This window comes from Neolamprologus multifasciatus, chromosome 14 (genome assembly GCF_963576455.1).
Source record: "Neolamprologus multifasciatus chromosome 14, fNeoMul1.2, whole genome shotgun sequence".
Taxonomy (NCBI): Eukaryota; Metazoa; Chordata; class Actinopteri; order Cichliformes; family Cichlidae; genus Neolamprologus; species Neolamprologus multifasciatus.
In genome coordinates, this window is record NC_140452.1 from 12,194,704 (window position 1) to 12,211,187 (window position 16,484).

At 40.3% G+C, this 16,484-nt stretch overlaps 1 protein-coding gene across 6 annotated transcripts in view; it reads left to right on the plus strand.

The window, feature by feature from the left end:
• The window catches only part of stard13b (StAR related lipid transfer domain containing 13b), a 70,608-nt gene that overhangs the window by 40,128 nt on the left and 13,996 nt on the right, over nt 1–16,484 (plus strand). The window contains exon 1 of one of the 6 annotated variants that reach the window (XM_085131445.1): nt 869–7,203. The exons of the other annotated variants lie outside the window; for them this stretch is intronic. Within the exon in view, the coding sequence (XP_084987571.1) occupies nt 7,041–7,203 (163 nt within the window). The 5' untranslated portion in view covers nt 869–7,040. Of the gene's footprint in view, nt 1–868; nt 7,204–16,484 lie in introns of those variants that run through there. 6 annotated transcript variants of the gene reach the window in all.

A 16,484-nucleotide genomic window follows, 5' to 3' on the forward strand; every position in this document is an offset into this window, starting at 1 on the left:
GTCCAGAAAAGTCCAGAAAACTTTGCTGCACAAAATGTGTGTTTATGTTCTGAAAAAAATAAATATTAAACCGAGAACTTATAATAAATGTGTCATAGGCTAATGTTGACTTCACTGACATGGGTTTAAAGGTAGCTATTTTTTTTTAAAGTGAACAGGTGTATTGCTTCTACTGTACTCTATATACTGTAAACGTAGCTATATATTTGTTAAATGCATAAACTCATGATTCTATTTTATTCAAAACTGGGTTTTAAAATTATGTAATCTAACCACCTTTTGCTCACACCAGTCCTCCAAGCTCCGCTGCTTCTTTCCCAGATATTATGTACTGTTTCGCTGTAAGGATCATATCGGTTCTCCTAACAATTTCCATGTTTCCCACGTTACTTGAAGGCGTCACGACTACAGGGCTGTGTGTCGATACACGCGCGCACACAAACACATCTGGTGTGAAGTGGGAAAGCCGCGCTTAGTGCTTTACTGTCACTTTCTTACTTTTACTTGTCTTGCTGATTTCCGTTTCTAACTGGGAGGGATACATTTAATTCCCCTTGAAATGGTGACAACTTCGTTTGAAGACCGGTCACCGGAGTCAGGTTTGCCGCCACTATAGAAAGAACTTGAAGCCGGGAAAAAGGTGATTTTGTGTCGAGGTGTTTAAAGGGGTTTGTGAGAGACCAGGAGGAGTTTATTATTATGTCCGAGTGGAGGATTTGAGATGAATTCTAAAAGAAGGTCAGCGAAACTGACGCTCCGGCGGTCTTTCAGCGAGCAGCTGTGGAGCTCCACATCCAAAGCCTGGGATTTACTCTGGAAGGGTGTCAGAGAGCGGAGACTGGCAGGTCAGTAGCCCGCTTCAGGTCAGATCTTAGCCCGCGGTATAGGCTGGAATAGAGTGTCATCCACCGCAGCAGAGACTGAGGTGACCCCATCCTATTACTGGGGAGAGTTTTTTAATTCGTTCGTATATAATTCGTGTATAATAATTATTATTGTTTTATTATTGCACACTGATCAGAGTGACATTTAAAGAGAATTTAAGAAGAAAACACATTCCTAATGTGGTAGGCTATGAATTTGTTTTTGTGTTGGTAGATTTTTTTTGTCTAGACACTATTGATACTGTTTATCCTAAAAATTACTCCACGCGTGCATGTAGTCTGGTCTAATATTACAGTTTTAAAAATTATTTTTTTAGTTGCGCTCATAGTTGAAGGTGTAGGTAGTTAGACAGCAAACTAAAAAAAACTGTATAATAAATGCCATTAACTTATAATAAATACAGTTTAATACTTTTCTATAGGAGAGTTTTCCTTTATTAGCGTCGATTTTTTATTACTTTCAAATGACAGTGGGTCGTTACACCGCAAGGGGGCGCTGATAAGTAATTTCACCAGTTTTATGAAGTGAATGAGATTGAATGAAGCAATGTTTGATCTTATTTTCTGTCACATAATTTACGTTAAGTTATTATTGTGTTCATAAGAAATTGGTTTTCATTTGGTTTTCTTTCATTAGTTATAATGACTGTATTTCTGCAGGGTAACATTATTGTGCATGTTTTCTGTGCCACTGTCTTTGAGATTACAGATCACATTTATTTCCCTTTACATTATTTGCTCATACTTTGCTCAAAAAAACCCCCAAATAAACCCAAACTGAAGCAACTTTGTGACTGCATTGAAAATGTTTACACATAGGTGCTTTAACCCCTTTAAAATGCATCTGCCTTTTTCGGTGACAACACATGTGTTGCCAAGAATTATTCAGTGAACTATATTTTCCAAGTAATATCACGTATAGCATACATGTTAACCTTTTGAAATGTGTATGAAATTAACTCTATATGAGGAAGTGGCACTTAATGGCAAAAGAGATGGAAACATTTACCACAATAGGCACCGTTTTGTTATTGGTATGTTTTGGTATTTTTTGCTTCTTCTAAGACTGTGTTACATAATGTGGAAAATGTTTAATTTTTAGAGTACTCTGGGATCGATTTAAGTTAATAATTTCAAGGTCAGTTTTTGTTGCACTGGTTCTCTTAGTGGCCCTGAGAGAATTGCGTCAGAAGTGAACGTCAGTCATCTGTGCAGTTGCCCGAGTGTACCGCCAGGTGCAGTAAAGTGACCACAATAGCGCCTTATGTGGGGAAAACCACATGAATGACAAAACAGCTCTGTCTTCACTGGTGGATTTGAAGTGCTGTAGTCATTCAAATGGAGACCAGATGTTTTCACGTGATACTTTGTTGAGTTTGTGCACAGAGTTGTATATCAGATCTGATCCATGCTTGGCTCAGCTGTGAAGCCTGTTTAGGAACGTCACTGGTGCAGCAGCTGAGTTTGCCAGTGTCTGGATATCTGACACATTAATCTTGCATTCTTTTCCATATGCAGCATGTGAAGCTGCTTATGTAGACACTGAACAATGATGGGACAAATGCTGCATAGAGACCAGACCCAGATGTAGATGGCTGACATATGGGAATTGATTTGAATCATTTGTGAACTCTGTCTGAAAGTTTTTTCTTTTCTCTTTTTTTAGGGTGCTAGGTGCGGTACAAATTTATATTTTTGGATTTTTTCTTTTTTCAGTGTATATGTAGATAATGGTGCTAGTGAGGTACTCGAGATGGATTTGGCCTGTCAGCAAAGAACTTATGATGTCACAAAGAACTTACGTTGCGACATCGCTGGAGGTGACCCTTATACAGCTGAGAAATGGCAGTTGTTTCACAAAGTGTGTTTGCACCTTAAAATACTAACGAACTGGCTAAAAGTTTAGTTTAATTTTTTTTAAAATAAATTATACAGTATCTTATATTATGAAGATAAATTTAAGGCCATTCTGCAGCAAACAAATTTAAAACCAAAGCTTTAATAAGCCTTATCAACACCTCTGAGATTAATGTGTGTTCATTACATATTCAAACAAAGAGATGTGAGCTGCCAGCCTATGTAGATGAGTTTAGATCACAAACTTTTTTTCATTATAAGGTGACAGTCCAAGGTTATGACTTTGAGACTTTGAGCCTTTGTCCAAATCCTAGACATTAATTAAACCCCTTAAACTGAATTTTTGTTGGCAAAGCAGAAATTTTGAAACTGAAAGTTTAGCTTTAAGTGAAACGCCTGATTTGATTTGTTTGGCTTATTTAGGAGCTTTGGAGTAAGTTGTGTTGCAGCCGTAACAGTATTTTATTTGACATTTAGGTGTTGCAACTGAGTTCTGTGGAGGAATACAAATATACAAGATTGCCTGTATTGTACAGTACTGTGACGCATCTATTACAGCTCTTAAAAGTGTTAAAATATTTGGTTTATTTATAAACTGAGGGTTTAGTGGTTTTCTCTGTCAATCATCACTTTAGTGAGTTGAGACGTTCTTGATCTGTGTGTCCAGTTCTGAGAGATTGTGGAGACATAGGCATCCTGGAATAAAAAAGTTCGAGATACTTTGGTCTGCTTCCTTATTTCCCAAGGGGTTGCCACAGCAGACAGATCTGCACGTTTGATTTGGTACAGACTTTACACGAGCAAGCCTTCTTAAAACCTCCCGTTTATCTGGGTATGGCATTGGCATTAGGGCTATCTAAGCCAGAAATTGGGTTTTTGTGTGTCCCCCAATCTTGAACTGGGGATCATTTGCAGATTATGCCTGGTGTCTAAACCCACAAATATTCCTTCTGTACTTAGCTTTAGAGCTCAAGCTTCAAATCCAGAAAACAGATTTTTTTTAGAATCACACCTGGCTGATGGGTATGCTAGATATTTGTTTAAGTGTCAATAAGCAGCTTTGAGCAACTGTCCTCCTGTCGTAATTTTATCTGGAAATTTTACCCCCAGCAGAAGCAAAACTTACAATTAACCAGTCAATGGTGAAATAATTGGTTTGTAGCATTTATATTGTTAAATTCACTCCTAATGACAAATATAGGCATGAAGTCTTGCTAAAAACAAAAAAAAAAGCATCCAAGAGCTGAAGTGAGTTAAAAAGTTTAACCACCTCATCATATAGAGCTCAACTGGTCTTGCAGTATTTGAGCGTGATGATCAGGCAGAGCTGAGTTCAGCAGTCAGAAATGTGGTGGCTCATGAAGTGGAAATCTTCTGTCACACTAGAGTTATTCTTAAAACTTAGCCACAGGAAACATAGCCACACCAGAAGCAAGACTGCCCAGTCCAGAATACATGTGTCTGCTGCTGAATAAAACCACATCAGACTAACGTCAACTAACGCAAGATGATTCAGAATACAAGTTCCCCTTTTGTAATCACACATGGCAGAAAGTGAGTGGAAAGCAATGAAAGTTTGACATGCATTAAAAGTCTGCATTATGGCTTGGGCCTAATAATGAAGTGTGATACTGCTGCTATATGTGAACTGGACATGATTCAAACTCAGTATCACATCTATCTATTTTTTTCCTTATGGGGTATATAAACAATAAAAATCCACTTTGTGACATGGTAGCTATGTTGACAGAGCCTCTGTATGTTTTTGTGCATCTGTAATGTGAGTCTGGATTCCTGTTGTCATGTGGTATAGCAGTTGAGCTCTGAAACCCAGACAGTGGCGTGTTGAAACAAGTTTGATAAGGGCTGGAGTCACTGCGCTCCCTCTAAGGACAGACCACAGCCATTTCATCATGGCATGCGGCATAAAGTTAAACACAAGGACATCTCTGAGTACACAGAAGATGTTGTAGCTCTTTCACGATCACCGCTCAGGTATTTGAGCATGGACGGAGACGGTGACACCATTAATCTCATTCACTGTCATTTACAAGATTGATTCTGTAATGTGATAGGTATGATGCACTCGGTGATATACATCGTCTAGACAAAAGGGAAGAGAAATATGCAGAAATGTTTGCCCTCATTTTTTGCATCCAACACTTTAAGCCATTCTTTCACAACGTGAATGAATGCAGGTGTTTGTGTGTGTAAAAAGAGGGAAAAAAAAAAGAGTCGTCACCCAATGAAATCATCTGAATGGTGTCGCACCATCACCTAGTGCTTTTAAAAAAGCGAGAGCCTTGTATTAAACATGCCACTTGAGGGTGTGGGGAGGGCCATTAAACCCGGGAGAAGTTTATGAAAATGTGAAGCGGGCTCTGAAGTGTGCTGCTGAATTGTGGTCTTTGTGAGCTTAAGCTAGGGTGGATTATGCCAGCTAGTGAGAGGAACAGACAGGGGCTGTGTTTAACTTGGTCGCTTGCCTATTTCTGCTCTATTCACGTGTGTGGCGCCATGCTCACACTAAACAGACAAGCCTGTATGCTGAGGCTGGGACAGTCACTGGGAGAGTGGCAGGGGCCTTGATTGGCACTGGGTGTGTCTGCTGGTACCAAAGCATATTTCAGGTATTAGAAGGCTGTTATTTTATGGTGTAAACTGGCTGACAGAAGTGGACTTTAAAATCATAAGAATATATGATTTAGTTTGCCATTCCAAATGGAGTAAGTGACTTGCTTTTGAAAATATTTGAGATGGGTTTTTTTTTTTTTTAGCTTAGAGGAGATTCATTTTTGCTTTTACTTGTAAAACCTGAAAAGAAGGCGGAGTCAAAAAATCCAACCTTGTAACGCTGTTTTTATGCTGAGCTTTGTTTAGTTTCTGGAGGATATGTTTGGGATATTTTCCACAAAAAATAGTCCAAATGAGATGTGCTTGCAATACTGGAAATAATAAGCCATGTGGAGTGAATGCACCGAACTGTCACCTACACTGCCCATACATTGGTGCAATATAGCAGTTTCAAAGAGCGGCTAATATCTGATCCCACTGGGATAGGACATTTACCTTTTCACAAGTTTCTAAAAAGCTTTAGGATTGCAGGGGATGTGTTGCTCTGTCATTAATGAGCATAAGGGAATCACAAAGAATGTGTTTCAGGGAGCATGTGATTGTTTATCTTTATTTTAATGCATTGTACATTGATTTAGCAGTTACTTTGTTACTGTCCTGGAATCTCTTACAAGAAAATGAGCTTGCGGAGTTGCATATGAATAAATAAACAAATAAATGGGGGCAAGGGGGGGGGGGATTATATGCAAAAAGAAGTTGTAATAAGTTGTAGCGATTGTCCCATAAATACCTAATTTTTCCTTTTGTTCTACACAGCTTTATTTAAAGTCACAGTTTGATAGATGTCTGTTGGTCCATGGCAGAAAATGGAAACTCATTAAGTCTTTGTGTACCAGCTACAACAGCTGCGATTATGAGGAACTATTACATGATAATAGTCAGATTGTACAAAAGTGAGACTAAACATTATTGTGTCAGGGAGATGAAGCCTTTAATTTTGATCATCAGAACTGAATAAAGTACTTGCTGGAGACTGATCTTTACTTTTCAGTTTAGTAAAGTGGAATTAGGTCAGTCGTGTTCCAACTCCAAGCTATTTTTCCTGTGAGTAGCTGACACTTTATAGGCAGCCTACTGAGAGCACTTCCTGTGACTGGCTGTTATGAGAGGCTGTTATGTGGTGGGTGTGGGTGAGCAGAAATGAGACTTCTCAAATGAAGAACAACTTCTCGCTCTCATTCCCTTTCCGTAGTTTTCTCGAAAACGACACCAAGAATTTCTCGTGCAGTAAATTTGGTGCCTGTGTGACCTGCAACAGCACAAGTATTGTTCTAGCACAGGGAGGGTCTGAAAGCCACTATTTTTGTAAGCCCTCCCAAACCCCTCTTCATCCTCTCCTGCTCTCCTTACTCAGTTCATAGGCATTCCAGTGGTATTTATATTTCCCTCCAGAGCAGGGGGAAGTTGACAAGTATTCACACAGACATTGGATTCAGCTCAGAAAGGTGGGCAGTACTCCCACTGCCTGCTTGCAATTGGTTTCATTGTGGTCACATGGCCTGCAGAGACAGGCTGAAGTGTTGGCACTCCTCCCCCCATAGCCTCCGCTGTGCCCTCCCTCTCTGCTCACTTTAAGCTTTTCGCGCATGTATGTGAAGTTTTCTGTTGGTCAGACCCTGTGTGGTTGAGTGTGTATCAGCCAGGAGATAGGGGCTTATTACAGTTATGTTTTGGGAGCTTCCCGAGTCCACGGCCAGTGAGTGCCTCGGGAGTATGACTCCTGAGACTCAGGATATATACCTGAGAATGGACCATCACCGCAGACGCTCTGGCTACAGGTTGGGCAGGATTATTGCCAGGCAGCAACTACTCAAGAAGATTGCTGGAGGTAGGAGGCTTGTTAGGACAGAACTGACAGTTCAGACAATTATTCAATTCTTTTGGTTGTTTGTTTTTTGAGTGAATTTGTCATTTTTCCAGGATTGAGAGGAATACTGACTAAGCAAGGTGGTAGTCAAAACATGGAGTGAATACGTTCTGTCATGTGTTTGTGAATATGAGGCTGTGATTGCAGGATGATATGTTGACAAAGTAGTGAGTGTCTTGTTTTGATTGGGATAAGCTGATTGTCTTTTTCATATCAGTTTGTATCTCTATTGGTTTCTCACTTATTTCTAGATAAAAGTGGAATTCAGTGTTAACTTTTTAAGACACATGTAACGGAAACAGGGTGTGCTTGTGTGTATCGCTGCAGAAGAGAAAAAAAACTTGACCTTTAGCCAACAGGTAGTCAAGGGTGCAGAGGTGTTAAATAATTGGTATTGACTGACTATAACAAATACAGATAGGTGATAATCAATAGGGTCAGTTATGTAAGAAGAGCTGGGCCCACAGTGTAAACACGATACATCAATGAATGTCTTGACTTGACAGGTTTACAAGCACTCTGTTCATTTAAAGATTGCTGCTTGTAACCAGGTGAGCCCTTCGCCTTCAGCTTCCTCCAGGGCCTCTGACCTCTTTCCTTTGTCTTTAAATACCTGGAGACTTAAATCCATTCCCCAGAGGCCAAGAAAGGGCATGTATAACAACAAAGACGACTAACTACTACGACTCTCGCTCCCTCATGCAGGTGTGAGCACTCTGCCGCTGGATCAAAGGGTGGCTGCATTTCATAACTTAAGCTTCATTGCTAAGAAACTTTGGTCATCAGATGGTAACGTACAGCATAGTTCTCCTCTCAGTCACAGTAACAAGAGCGTGAGTCAGATAATACAGCCTTGTGTGGATAATATTTTGTATCGCCGCAGAGGCAAGGGCAAAACACAAGGCTTGTTTTTTATTGTGATGATGTAAAAGATGCACAAAGGGTGCTGTTGGGTGGATTTCCCAGTACTGCGTGTGTGTACGCCTGTTTTCTGGTGGAAATCTTTATGATCTGGTGTGTACTGACGTGTGGCGTCATGTAACCAGACGTGTTGTTTTCAGATCACAGATGTCTAGGTTGACAACAAACCAACATTGTGGGTCATCTATGACACGGACAGAAAACATGTATGTTTAAAGTGCAATTTAAGATGCTTTTATTCAAGTTAAGTCAATTTAATAACAGGGTTTCTTTTTATGGGAGATCTTGTTTGTCATGTTTTTGAGGAGTAGCTTGGAATCTTTAGTTGGAACCAGTGTTTTGTCACAATTAAGCAATTTTCCTGCTGTGTGACTTTAAAAAAAAAAAAAAAAACTAACCAAAAAACAGTGATAAACAACTAAAATGCTTCTTAAAGGAAGTATCAGTTGTGTATCGTCTTGTGCTCTTACACCAGTCTGAAATGCTGAAGCTAACAGTGAAGTGGTATTTTAAAGCACTGGCTACAGAGCCACCGAATTGATCTTTGTGTATTGGCAGTAGCTGCTGCATTCCAGCTGGTCGGCCCTGTTGACACAGCAGGTTGAAAGTGAGTGTGGGTCATGGTGATGGGCAGCATTACTCATGTATTGTTTCATTCCAACATTCCAGGGACGGCCGTTCGATCTTAGTCACGTTTCCGATTAGATGACATTTCAAGGTATCCTGAGCTATCTGCGTGGGATCCTCCTCAGTCCTTTAAGTTAAGCTATCGTTAGTTGTTACTCTCGAAATATTCTGTCTTTCCAGCTTGGAGAGTAGATGGATGTGCACGCACAGCTGTGTGAATTAAGATGAGACAAAAAAGGTATGTTGGCTGGTTCCAGATCTGAAGCGGTCTGTATATTATAGTAGGAATGCGTCTCTGTCCTTGAAAATATTTCTGAGATTTCAGAGGAGTATCCCACATGTGATTACTCTGCAGGGCTTACAGTCTGTCTGCAGCTTTTTGCCCTCTCCCTCAAATCCTCCCTGCTCAACCCTTGCCTGGATTCTCAGAATGTCTGCATCTGTTTGTTACTATTCATAGGGCAGAGATACATACAGTACATCATACATTTAAACAGCCATTTGTATCCAGGCACTGCACATAGTCTCTGGACAAGAATGTGTTGATTTTTTTGTACTGTTGTTCTTGTTTAAAAAAAGGAACGACCTTTATTACTGACATTTGAATGATACATTTAGTCTTCTACCACAGGTCGGTACTAGCCACATTTATTTTTGCATGCACATATGTCTTACGTTAAAAGGGATGATTTTGATCTGTTTTCCTATAAACTCGGCCAGACTATCGTGAAACTTGACTGTTCATCGATTGTTCATGGACCATTTTTTCCTCTGTGGAAGCATTCTTGTTTTATCATGGAAAACTTCTGGAAGCTTCATCTTTGCTGGAAATGTTTGCTCCAACAAAGATGAATTTCCAGCAACATTGCTACATTTTCTCGCTTACTGTGTTGGGCCCTTTTCCTAAGTGAGGGGCTGTTGTGTTTTGAACAAGAAGCTCTGTCCAGTGTGACCCTTCCATGGCCTTTCTTCATGCCTTATTGACCTTGGCGCAGGCAGTGGGCTCCAATCTCTAGCCTGGAAAGGCCGTTAGTGCTTTCCTTCATAGTGAGGACAAATCCTGCTCCTTTTAATATGACAGAAGTTACTGAGTGGCAGCTGTGTGCATATCAGTGAATCTGCATCTTTTCTTTTGCTACCATGGCTGTAAGGCTCCTATCTTAATTGTGCTGTCAGCTACATTAGTACTTATGTTGCCACACAGCAACACTTGGTAAACACCAAGTGTTTTGTTTGGTTTTTTTGTATCAAGGTTTCATGACAAGGTTGATATTTTCTGTAAAGTTTAAATGATTAAAAGAGATAAGTTACTGAGGCAGAAATGTTTGAGTGGGATAATGTGTGTACTGCTTTCAGATTTTTAAGTAGTTAACATAGAGGAGACAGGACCACTTAAGCTTTTTAAGAGGACAAGCTGCACTGTCTGTTCTTCCTCTGACTGGAAGATGGTTTGAAAACTGCATTGGAAATGGGTTTGCATTGTTCTGTCTTTTGAGAAGTTGTATCAGTAGAAGGGGCTCCTCAAAGTAAGGAATCCAGTGAGACCATGCCCTGTCCCTCTCTAGGCTCCTCTGCCAAAGCACTGCATTATTCATCAGCGGTCTGCTACAACATGTGGCGTGTTTGATTAACTGAGTGTGAAACAAATATAACTGCTCCTTCTTTCAAATGAAAGTATGATGATAAGTCAAGATGTAGCCTTGCACATTGTTAACTTGGCTCCTTCAAGCCTGTTTATCTTTTATTCATGAGTTTCTGGGCTGTAGCTGAGAGTGTTATGCAGATTTTGATTGCTGCCTTAAGGGGGCAGTAAATAAAACTGACAGGGAGGGAAAAGCAATTTTGACAATGTGCTTAGCTGGTTGTCTACATCCAACATTACAGTCATCACACTTCAGATAATGAAATCTATGGCTTGTACTGTTGCAGTTTGTTCTGTTACATGATTACTAAAATTGGGTGTGTATTGGTTTAGGCATAACAATGCTATGTCCCAATCCATACCATGCTATTTCTAATTAAGTCTTAGCGTTTAGTGTTTTTGCACTTTGGTGTTTTTTGCAAAAGTGAAGCTGCTTAGCTGAGGAAATATAGAAAATTCAGGATGTAAGCAAAGAGTCTTAAAAAGGCTTTAAAAAGTTCTTCCTTTTTCACATTTTAATTGGCTGCGATAGTCAAAAGCTGCTAACTGACTGTCATGTGGTGTTGGACGTATTGTATAACTTCCCGTTTACTGAAAAGTGTGTTGAAATCTGTATGATAGTTAAACATAGTAGTTAAGATGTAGATGTATGTAAGTATGTATATGAGTTTGGTCACATGCCAATGTGGTTTTTATTCTCTGTATTGCAGTGGGTGTGAACATTTGAGGACAATGTGCTGTTCTTTCCAGGGTGTATGCAAGCTAGGATGGTACTCAAAAAGGTTAAGAATTTTAGAAAATTAATGTTCCAGTTGTTATACTTTTTATTGTAAATCCTGTTTTGCCATTTACATCTACGAAACCAAAAAGCTTTTTCCCCCCCAAAGACTTTCTTCCTAATGCCTGTTTAAAAAGTGTAAAGATAAATAGATTGTTAGTGTTCAACATTGTTTAAACAACCCTTGTTTCAGATTTTTGTCTCCCAATCCTCCTTTGTTGAACTGGCAAATGGAAAAAGGTCTTAATTTCAATGAAAACATCAGGCGTACACATTTTATTTCAGATATTATTTGAGTGTTAAATAATAGAGCACATATACACTTGTATAACAGAGCTATTTAAACTATAGCTCTACATGGTTCTTGTTGTAGATCCCACTGTTCCTAAAGTCAAAATGTACTGTGTACAGTTTGTTAGTTGTTGGAAATTTCTTGCTCTGTTGACTAAAAAACAGAGGGGAAAAAAACAAATGGTTAAGAATCTTGTAACTCTCAGGAACAAACTGGCTCACTCCAACCAACCTCTAACAAGTAAAGCAAACATCGCATTCATAAAGCTCTTTTGCAGATTCCCACTTTTTGCCTGTATTTGGCAGGGTGAGCTCACATACTCTTTGCAAGCTCCTTCTCCTGTGTGTGAATCAGTTGAGGCTGACAGCTGCCACATGTGTGGAGCTAATCATTTACTAGGTGCAGATTGAAGAAATGCCTTGGCTGCACTGTAACAGGAACACAAAGTCACATATTAACAGAAGTGCTTTGGAAAACTGCTCAGATGTTTTATATTCCACATGCCACAAAAAAATGCTGTACTGTTTGTACAAGTGAATAGTAGATTTATTTTGGCTTGGTCTTGGTTAGAAAAGAGATTATATAGTCAGTGCCTTTAGGGGTCTGACCTGAAATTTCCACATTTGCTTATATATAAATGTATTTTGTATGGATGTGAAATAAAAAAATATAGATAACTATGTATTACACAGTCCAAAATAATTGGTGATTAAAACACAGTGCTCTAAGTGCCAGAGTTTAGCACTTGACTGACCTCTTCTGGTAGAAATGTGCATTACAAGTCATAGCTGGAAAAAAATGACTGAAGTGTAAAGGCAGCGCACATCCAGGTCACAGACATTCAGCCGCCATCTCTCCTCTTTATAGGCTGTTCAGCCCTGACGCCGACGGGCACAGATGAGAAGTGGTTTTACATTTTTAAGTTATTGTTCTGTGGGTAAGAGTACAAATGCTCTAATAGAGCAGAACAGTCACTTAACTCTATGGGCAGCTGGCAGTACTGGCAAACCAAAGCTGTACCTCGTCATACACAAAACTTGTGCTGACAGTATGATCCTCTGTGCTGCCACTCACAAGTCTGTTCCATGAGTACATCAAGCTCCTGAGGAAATCTTGTAGCCACTCACTTTGAAGTTGTTAATTAGGACCAGCATCCCAACGGATGCTCCATGCTTTTATTGTGGAGGTCCTGAGAGGGCTTTCTCACGGTATGGGGCCCGTGCTCTGACATTGGCCCTCACTCTACCCTCTGACTCTCCCAGGCCATTCCCAGAGAAGGAGGGAACCCTGCATAGTGCCCTCTGGGAACCTTTCCAAATGAAAGGAAGGAGGACCTAATAGAGCTCTGCAGGATTTGACTTCAGAAGGATTTCTTCAGGATGTTTTTTTCCTTTCTATTTTTGTCTTTACTCATTACTTCACTCATAAACTACACAGGATGTGTTAGTTTATACTAATTATCTCAAAAGTTGATTCTGTTCATCTAGATGTAGCCTTTTCAGTGGGGGGAAACATTTCGTCACTCATCCAAGTGGCTTCTTCAGTCTCCGCTGACTGCAGGTTTCCCCAATCTTATAAACAGTACATTTGCATAATGACTGAAACTAGCACCACTGATGAAAAATGGGCTGTGAGGTCAGTTTCTTGATCATTAATATGCAAATTGTCACAAGCATTGATCAATGGTCATGAGAAGCATTCACAGAGAGTTGGGGGATGGCTGCAATCGCAGCATTGTAAGATTGTGAAAGATGTACCCTTAGGCCCCCTCCTTGATTCAGAGATGCTCTTTCTCTTTTCACGAAAAAGGGCTTCCCTGACTCCCCGCTCAAACCAGCGTTCCTCCCTGTCCAGGATGTGTACATCCTCGCCATTGAGAGAGTGGCCACTGGTTGCTTAGTGCTTCTGTGTTGTGCCATCCGCTTAGCCAGAGGTTGTTGGTTTCCCCGATGTATTAATCACAGTAATTCTCCTCGGCAACTGGATCCTTGGGGTGGACCAATTTTTAGTGCAGCGTGTTTTGGGGTTTGAAAATCACAGAGAAAATGTGCCTCAGCTGTTCCGACACTCCTGACTCATAAGGGCTCACTAAGGGTTTTCACTTAGGCAGCAGTTGTCCTTCTTCTCTTCTGGATCACCTGGAGCATTTTGGGATTTCCTTACCTGGATGATTGAGCATGCATCAAGACATTTATACTAACTGGCATCTGATTTTTTTTTTTTTATCAATGTGGGTGCCACAACTTTAGAAACATGTGTCATAAAGCTTCCAGTAATTCTATTTTCATGTTACCATCAAGATTTCACCTGAGCTGGCTGAGAGTTTGTCAGTGATTCTTAGCAATTAGTAATTCTTCTTCACTGGAAAACCAAATTGTAGTGTTTACGTAGACTATCAAAGAGAATGAAGAATCAAGGCATGCACCCTATAGAATTTCACATAAAAGACAAGATGTATGGACTTCGAATGCGGATGCATCAAAGACCTACTGTATAAGAACTTGTTTAGTTTGTTTGCAGGACTAAAGTGTTACATTTAACTACATGGCCACATGGGAAACTGTAGGAGCTAACTGTAACAGAGCTGGCATAAAAGACGAGGAGTAGGGAGTCAACTAGAAAAGCCCTGACAGGAATCTTGCTGAGAGAGGGAAAAGGAAAAGAAAGAGGGGAGGTAGCAGACAGCTCCAAGGAGATGTTAGTGAAAAGAAAGTGGAGCTCACCATAAGTCTGATAGGATTGCAGGCCTTACATCTGGACTGCAGGGACCACATATGTCCACAGGTACAATAGCTCTCTAGGATCTGTTTCATCAAGCTATGCTTCCTATGTTGGCTTTAAAAAAAAAAACCCACAGTTTTGAAAAAGGAAAATTTATGAGAGCAGATAGCAACTCCTTGGTGCATGTTATTACTGCCCTGCCCATGTTATTAATCTTGCACTGTGTTACTTATCTGTTGATAGAGTGAATAATTTCATCTGAAAAGTGAGTGATGATTAATCTATAAAGATCACTGTGGGTTGAGGAAATAGTCCAAGGTTTCAGGGACTTTTGCCTGCATGAAGAAGGAAATCAGCAAAAGCCAAAGCTGATACTTTTATCACAAAAGAAAGCAAATCCTTAAGAAAAGGGCCTCCACGATGGTTTTCAGAACACTTTAACATGCGTGGGAACGTGGCTTCAGTTCAGTGTCTGGAAGTGTTTAGCTTTCACATTGTCTCTTGGAAGTTGCTGCGGTATGTATTTCACAGAAAGCTCGACTGATTGATTTCTTCTCTATTCAGAGCTGTTGGCAGTAAAGTGGAGGTACATGGGGATCTGGAAATTACCATCCTTTCTAGAGTTTGGGGTCAGAGGTCCCTTCTGTTGTAAAATACACTTCTGTTTAAGTGTCAGTTTGAAGCCATGTGCCAAAGTATCCTGTAGTGTGACCAAAGGGGAGGAAGCAGAACACCTGTCTGTGAAGCAGAAGTACACTTGACACTAACCTCAGTTTTTGCTATTTGCAAAGCAACCCCAGGGATTCAACATGTGATTGTTAGAACGTTTTCTCAAAACCAAGTGAATGTGAGACACTGTAACAGCCTGCCTGAAAACACTGTAGAGCTGATTGTTTGAACTTTGAAGCCTTGGCTTGCTCAGAAGCCACGTGGCCCCAGCATCATACCCAGTTATTTGTCTTCTGGCTCTGACTCCCAGCCAGCAGGAATGGCTATTAGTTTACAGTTTGTGTCTGGGATCATCTGTAAATCCTCCATGGAAAGGCTGTTTGTGGCAGCACAAGAGAGTGATTTTGAAAGCTTTCCCTTTTCTTTCTGACTGTTGACTTGGAACATAAACTGATATTTGCTTTTAGAAACCATTTGTAGTTATTTACTAGAGTTTAGCGATGTTTGGATTATCATCAATCGTGCCATTCCCGCATGATTTTCAAGCTGGAATTTTACTGGAGTTTTTTTTTTTTTTTGTTGTTGTTGTTTTTTAAGCCTACTGCTGACCAACACTGCACAGGAATGAGCGTATGTGAGTTAGCGTCTTGGTATTTAATTGTTGTCACTGTGCATTGTATTATTATTACTAGCTTGTGAATGCTGAAAAAGCTCTAATGGCTATTTCTAGACAAAAGGCAATATGGATGGTGAAAGAAAGCGAGCTGATGGGTTGTTTCCCCTGAAGATGAAAGAACCTTCTCTCTGGGTGTCCTTCAGAGGTGAAGGAGAGTGTTACCACAGCTGTGCTGCTCTTGTTTAAATTCAATACAGGACCTCAAGAGAAAAACACAGCCCAGATGACTTTTGACCCAGCAGGCTTTGGCAATCGTCAACAGCAGCAGATCCCTAGCTCACGTTGTTATGTTATTTACTCATTTTACTATTTAATCAATAAGTGCTTGCTGTGAGTTTGTGAAGGTAGACTTCAGTCATTAAAAATGCTAAGGTTTATAACTTTTAACAGACAAAGAAAATAATTAAAGCCCAATTGATGATGATAGATTAAAAGGCTGGTCTGTGGATCTAAGATTTAATTGTGAAACCTTGCACTTACACAGGTTCAGAATGCTAATGCCGCCTTGGCACCAGGTTTTTCTGGGCTCACACCGTGATTGTCCTTAAGTCTCTGTTCTTCAGGAGATTTTCTTTATCCACTTTGTTACTGGAGACCTGTCGGCCAATGAAAGGATCTCTCCACAGGTCAGTGTGGACCACAGGGCAGAAGTTGGCCCAAGATTTGCACAGCTCATTTGTATTTGGGGACATTTTGCCTTGGTGTCTTAGCAACACAGCCAAAAGCTGATCATTTTAAACCTGCATCCTGTGTCGACCGCAGGATAACAGGTCCCCTGTGTGCCCCACAGGATCAAATGAGGGGGTGGAGGTCCCTGGATGATTCAACATTGGCTCTCTGTAATTACTTGGCCCGTGGAGCCATCTAGCTCATGTGCCAATCAAGAACAAAGTCAAATCTGCAAAGGTACTCTGTT